General features: G+C 54.7%; 1 protein-coding gene across 7 annotated transcripts in view; it reads right to left on the bottom strand.

Annotated features, from left to right (window-relative positions):
- Window positions 1–6,000, bottom strand: part of Pan (transcription factor pangolin) — a 229,668-nt gene that overhangs the window by 32,667 nt on the left and 191,001 nt on the right. For 6 of the 7 annotated variants that reach the window (XM_077685778.1, XM_077685754.1, XM_077685764.1 and 3 more), the window contains one exon: window positions 4,658–4,841. In XM_077685778.1, the coding sequence (XP_077541904.1) occupies window positions 4,658–4,841 (184 nt within the window). The remainder of the gene's footprint in view (window positions 1–4,657; window positions 4,842–6,000) is intronic. The other variant, XM_077685772.1, reaches the window with a different exon arrangement.

The following is a 6,000-nucleotide window of genomic DNA, read 5'->3' on the forward strand; positions in this document are numbered from 1 at the left end:
AAAGCCACCTTTGACAGGCGCCTCAAGAAAAAAAAAACCGCTTCCCGTGGTCGGAGTAGAAGCTGGGTCCCTCGCGTTACGCAGCCGACGTCTACCCGATTGCGCAGTTCCGACACGGTCGACACAGAGCGAAATTTTAAAGCGAAGCTACCTTGGTCTCACCGATGGCGTCCGTGGACTCACTGATGGACGACAGCAGAACTGTCTACCACAGCGATCACAAGGCCATACTGTGCATCGTCGACGCAAGTGGGAACGTGTTGTAAATGTGTAAATAAAGGCAACCACTTTATTACGTGTCTCCATTCAACCCACGATTAAACGATTAAATACTACTACTCGCGAGCGCATCCAGGCCGGCTGTGGGCCGATGCACACTCCAGTTACGAAGCACCCCCCCCCCCCCTTCGCTCTTTGGTGCAGTGACGCTAGGTGCAGCCATGGTGCTCGGTTTCTCAAAACCACCCCTGATGATGTAAATGATTAGCTTGCCATTTTTATCGGCTGGAGGAAAGCGCCGCACCACCAGGGGTTCGTCAACGGCTAATATTGAGTTTGTATCAGAATTTGGATACTGCTGTTGGAAGCAGGCTTAAGGAGTTCTATTTTTGTTCCCCACTGCCAAGTAGCGGTTCCAAGTTAGTCTTACCTCTGCTGGAAAAATGCTACAGGTAACACTCTGGAACTAAAGCAACGTTTTCTTTTTTTATTCCCTCTGACGAATCCTGGCCGTGATGCCCTAAGGAACCTTCCTTACCATCGCGAATCAATAGCGGATCTGCGAAGCACAGTGAAACACGCCAAGTGAAAAGACGCCCGAGGCCATGGCACAGCAAGAGAAATATCGACGCTTCTGACGGGTAGGCTATAACGCCACTTCCTGCGGTGAAGGCGCGTACGGCGGCGTGTTCCATCGCAAAACACGAGTCACTAAGTAATTAAGAGTCGACAACAGGCGGCCACAGTCAAATAACCCTAACGGTGTTCGGATAAGTCACGGGAGCTTTAATTGGCGTGCCTTGTCCACAGTGCATGCGCGTCTTTTCTGGGGGCGTCAAAAGCACCCCCCCCCCAAAAAAAAAGAAAAAAGAAACACGCCCTCCAGAAAGAGCCCGCATAGCGGTGAGGACGGCAAGGTAGGTCCGGCCGGGTGCAGCAGCGACTTCTTTCCCGCGCCAGACGATGCGGCGGGGCAAAACTATTTACGTTGGGCCTCGAAAAGCAGGCGTGCCGGAAGCGCGGAAGAGAAGGGAGCGGGCCTCCGGCCAAGGGGTAAATATTTGCCGTCAGACTCTCGGCCAGGGCTCCTGCGCGTGGACGCGCGCTTGGAGAAAACAAGCGCGCCCTTCCCGAGGAGAACTAGCCCTTCGAGGAGAAAACACGAGCGCATGCCGCTAAGGCCAACGATGCTCAAATGAATTCGGCTCAGCGCCGTGCGGCTGAACGTGCCCCGCCAGATACGGGCGCACAGCGGCGCCTGAGCGTGGCGAGCTTCTGCAGACGACAGCAAGCGCCACTACACAGACCTCAGACCCACAGAGAATATACTCTATAATGACACCTTACAATGCCGTCTAGTTTTCACCTGACAAGCCAGGACCGAAACGGAATCGCTTTGCCTGTGAGTACAGCGAGGGCCGTGCTCGGTCAGCTCCGTCGGTACTGGAAGAAAAAGAAATATAGCCGCCCTGCCATTTGAATTTTCAGTTCGCCCGGCTGCCTATGCCGATACAGATCGTCTATAACGAAGATACAGTAAATTGTTTCCGCAACCACGCTCCTGGTTCTCAAATGGGCTGATGGGTGACGTGTCGTTCGTTAGTGTAGGTCCCACGTGGCGCATGCGCTCAAAACGTATATGTCGACGGCTCCGGTGCTCGCATATGCGGTGCACGACGTCTCATGACGACAGTGCGCGCGTGTTACCAAAGTGGGCGCCTAACAACCGCTTATGCAGGTCTACCCCAGATAGTGCAGTACGGACGCACTCCGCACAACGAAGTAAGCAGTGAACGCACTCCGGAAACCCCACAATCAAATTGAACGCACCCCGGAAACACCTGGGTCATGAGGCGCACCGAAGTGCGCGGGCTAATATATCTCAACCAGCGGAGAACGAGCGCTATTTAAGCAAGTCTTTGTACATTGCCCCCATCCTCGGTGGCCGGAAATCGCACCGCGACTGACCACGAGGTCAGGCGCCTTAGCCAACGGGCCACCACTACGGGTGTAGCACCACTTAAGCACCCCGTCGACTCCTCCCGCGCCAAAACGTCGAGCAGCCGAGCCGACGAAGGCACAGTGGCTGTACAGGCAAAACAAAAAAGATACTAAAACACCAACAGCAGCAGCTTCGGCAAAGCTTCGGACCGCCAGATTTCTCGGCGGCCTCGCCTCCCCGCGCGGTATCACGGCCGAGCGCGACGCAACACGGCCCGGGCGGTACACATCTGTCATTGCAATCAGAAATGCTCTCCCGGTGCGGCCTTTCTGGCGCGCCTTGAGACCAGCGCGGCGAGGGCAGATACATAAACGAAGCAGAGCTAATGCGCTTATCAAAGCGGGAACCGGACTTGGGTTGGCGCCACCGTTATGCCGCCCCGGCGAACCAGGCCCTGTCAGCGACCGCAGTGTCCAGGCTCCTATCGGGTGTGTCTCAGAAAGCGTGTGCCGTTATCGAGCCGCTATTTCGTTAATGCCTCCTCCCATCGGCCGTCGCGACAGCGCGCAAGACCTGTTCTGGCTGTTGTTTTTGCGCGCACAGCGAGGCAGCGACAAGCCGCCGGATCGGCCCCTGCTTACCGGCGCCGCGCGGTGAGCCTCGTTGCGAAGCGAGGCACACCCGTCGCCGTCGTCGGCCCAGCCGTGAATGGCTTCTGAAGTCGTTTTTTCCTCCCTCTCCTAATGGCCAGCTCTCGTAGAAACGGCCTCACGGGCGAATACATTGGCCAAAATAACGACGCTTACATAATTCGCCGAGAAACAAAATCGACGGCAGCAGAGCAGTGCCAACACTGGAACGACGGAGCAGGCAAACTAGATGGGAGGAAGGAAACACCAAGTGTATGGTGGTGGCTACGGTCGAACGCAAATACTGTTTGCACGAATTAAGTTCGAACAGAACAGCCTACATACAAACTCTCTAAATATTATTCGAGACTATACCACCGTCCCTCACTGCAAAGTACACTTGGTGAGATTAAGACCCTGTCCTGCCAGGATATATGCGGCGCCACTTTAAGGTAACACCAAACATTCGCATCTGCCTGCGTTGGGGGAGACCAAGAAGAATTGTCGCGTCGCTTGTACCTCGTTTCTCCCGAACTACGGAATGCCGGGGAGCGACAGAGTTCTAGACTGAGTCCGAAAGAAGTGCGCGGAAAAAGTCGCGGCAGGCGCGGGAGGAATCCGGAACGCGTCATGAGCGCCCAATGCAGTTAGCGAGAGCCAACAAGAAGACGCCAACGGGCCCGCCCGGCCAAGAGTGGTGGTGGGGGGGATCGGATCAGCGGCGAAATCAGATTGCGGCGGCCTGACAGCGGGGCCGCTCGTTTGGCCCCCGCGCTGCTGCGGCCCGAGTTTCTTGGTCTTCGAGCCCCGTCGATACGATAACACGGCGAAGGAGGAGGCCGTCGGACTCGCCGGCTGCTCCGAGGCCCTAACGACGTTTGCGCGTTTGCGCAGGCAGCGCCGAAATAAGACGCCGGATCCCCTTCGATCCCGGCGCACTATTTTGGCGCTACTCCTGCCGTTCTTTCGCGCCCATCCCGGAGCAGAGTTGGAAAATTACCCCGCCTCGAGCACCGCGCGCGGCGGAAAATTGCATTTGGTCCCGCAGCGAAAGACGACGAACCGTACGCGCGTCCTTGCGGCCCTAAGCTCCGGCTCGCCCAAAGTGCCTTAAGCAATGCCTCCACCCCCTTTTCTCGTTCCCTCTTTCTTTTTTTTTTCGAACAGCGCAATACACGGCTGCGAAACGCTGCCAGGCAAAGCTCGCGTCACTGCTCCGGCGACCCCAGGGTCCCTGCGGCCACCGCTATTATGATACTACATTGGCCTCTCGGCAATCGCTTTCGCACACTCCGTTGCCTTGCTGTTCGCACTGGAGCACAGAGCCGCAACACCGTGCAGTTGTGTTTAGCATCCACACACTGCACCCCCACCCCCACCCCCACCCCCCCCTTTTTTTTTTTTGCAGCGGGTAAATACTTTTTATCACGCTTTCTTTGGAGGCTACCAGACAGCTGTGCGACAAGACTTCCACGGGCAACTTGTGGCCACTCGCACAGTTTATCACAATTTCCCTTGCACAAAGAATACCGGAAGCAAGCGCATTCGTACTACGCCGTGCAAGCCCCTGTACGAGTCGTATAGTGCGCAACACCCTTGCTGTAAAGGCGAGTTCCATAGGCTTAAATTCAAAAAAGTGCCGACGCAGACTTTTCAAACAAATGTTGTCGGCTTCGTGTGCTGCACTCCAGGTTAATTAAGGTAGGGGAAAGCAGGAGGTGCGATGCAGGCAACTGTGTTGCGCACTTTACACGGTTATCTGTGGGAAGACATGGCCGCGGGAGGGATGGTGGGGGTGCAGCATTCGTCTCATTCCCTGAATCTAATATTAGCAACAATCCACGTGCTTCGAAAATTGAACATGTACCCAGAGCAGGAAGGGGCGGCAAGGAACGGCGAGCGGGATACTTGCCCGTCTTGGGGTCGATGTGGACCGGCGGAATGCCCATGTGTGCAGGCGGCGGTTGCGAGAAGGGCTCGTTGTACACCATGAAGTTGAGCGGAGAGCCCGGGTGGGGCGCTGGCGGCGCCACCATCGGACCCTTGCTCGCCTGCAGGGGAAGAGGAAGAAGAAGAAGCGCGGAGCCGTCAGGGGAGGGGGGTCGCCAGACAGTACTTAATACGGTCATCCCTTATGCTCAAGAGAACACCCGTCACACCACTAAAAGTACATTAGATTCAGCTCTTCCAGCGATGAACGTCCCTGCTATGACCAGATAAGGGACTTCGCAGAGGCGAGAATCACAATCGCTTGCCTTTGCATTCTACACGGCACTTGTTCAACCGGAGAAATTCCGGCAAAAACGGATACTTCGCCTACACGGCAAACACGCAATGAGTTAAGCACGTAAATTCCAATCTGTCTGTTCTCAGACGCAATGTGGTTAGGGATTTTATTGACGCAGTGTGTAAGCAGGCAATAAGCTGTCTCAACGGTGCGTGTGCGTGTGCGTGTGTGTGTGTGTGTGTGTGTGTGTGTGTGTGTGCGCGCGTGTGTGTGCGTGTGTGCGTGTGTGTGTGTGTGTGTGTGTGTGTGTGTGATAGATAGATAGATAGATAGAGAGAGAGAGAGAGAGAGAGAGAGAGAGAGAGAGAGAGAGAGAGAGAGAGAGAGAGAGTTGAAGTTTGAAAGCACTTTTTATCGCTAGCTAGTTTGAAACTACTGCCATATAAGCAAATCCAGATATCATTGTGCGATGTTATTGGAATGCAGCGACAGGAAACGAAATGAATCCAAAAATGACATTTAATAATATTATGGGCACGTCGAGGCCTTTCAACTTAACACATACACAGGTGACTGATCTCGGCATCAAAACTGTATTAGAGTGCCGGAGGCACCGGTACGTCATAGTAATGACTCGTGAATCGTACAAGCCCGAACCAAGTAAGACGGCCGAGCCGCACGCATAGTAGACGCGATTGAAAAACCCGCCAGAATTCATTAGTTCCCCACTCTGAGTAAGCTTTACGGACGCATTACAGTCGCAAGCAATTGAAGAAAACTGAAGCACCGGGATAAAGACGAGTGCTGCACCCACAACAAAATACCCCTAACGCATCATTTGGATCATCTGAAACGAGAACCCGGCGCAGCTCGCGCAATGCGGTCATTCGCCGTTAGCCTGGCAATAAAAAGAGAAAAAAAGAGGCGAACGCGGGACTGGAATCCGTGAAACTCAAACCACTCCGCAAAATAAACATCGACTA

This window comes from Haemaphysalis longicornis, unplaced genomic scaffold (assembly GCF_048455015.1).
Source record: "Haemaphysalis longicornis isolate Haplotype H1 unplaced genomic scaffold, Haemaphysalis longicornis Haplotype H1 scaffold_1, whole genome shotgun sequence".
Taxonomy (NCBI): Eukaryota; Metazoa; Arthropoda; class Arachnida; order Ixodida; family Ixodidae; genus Haemaphysalis; species Haemaphysalis longicornis.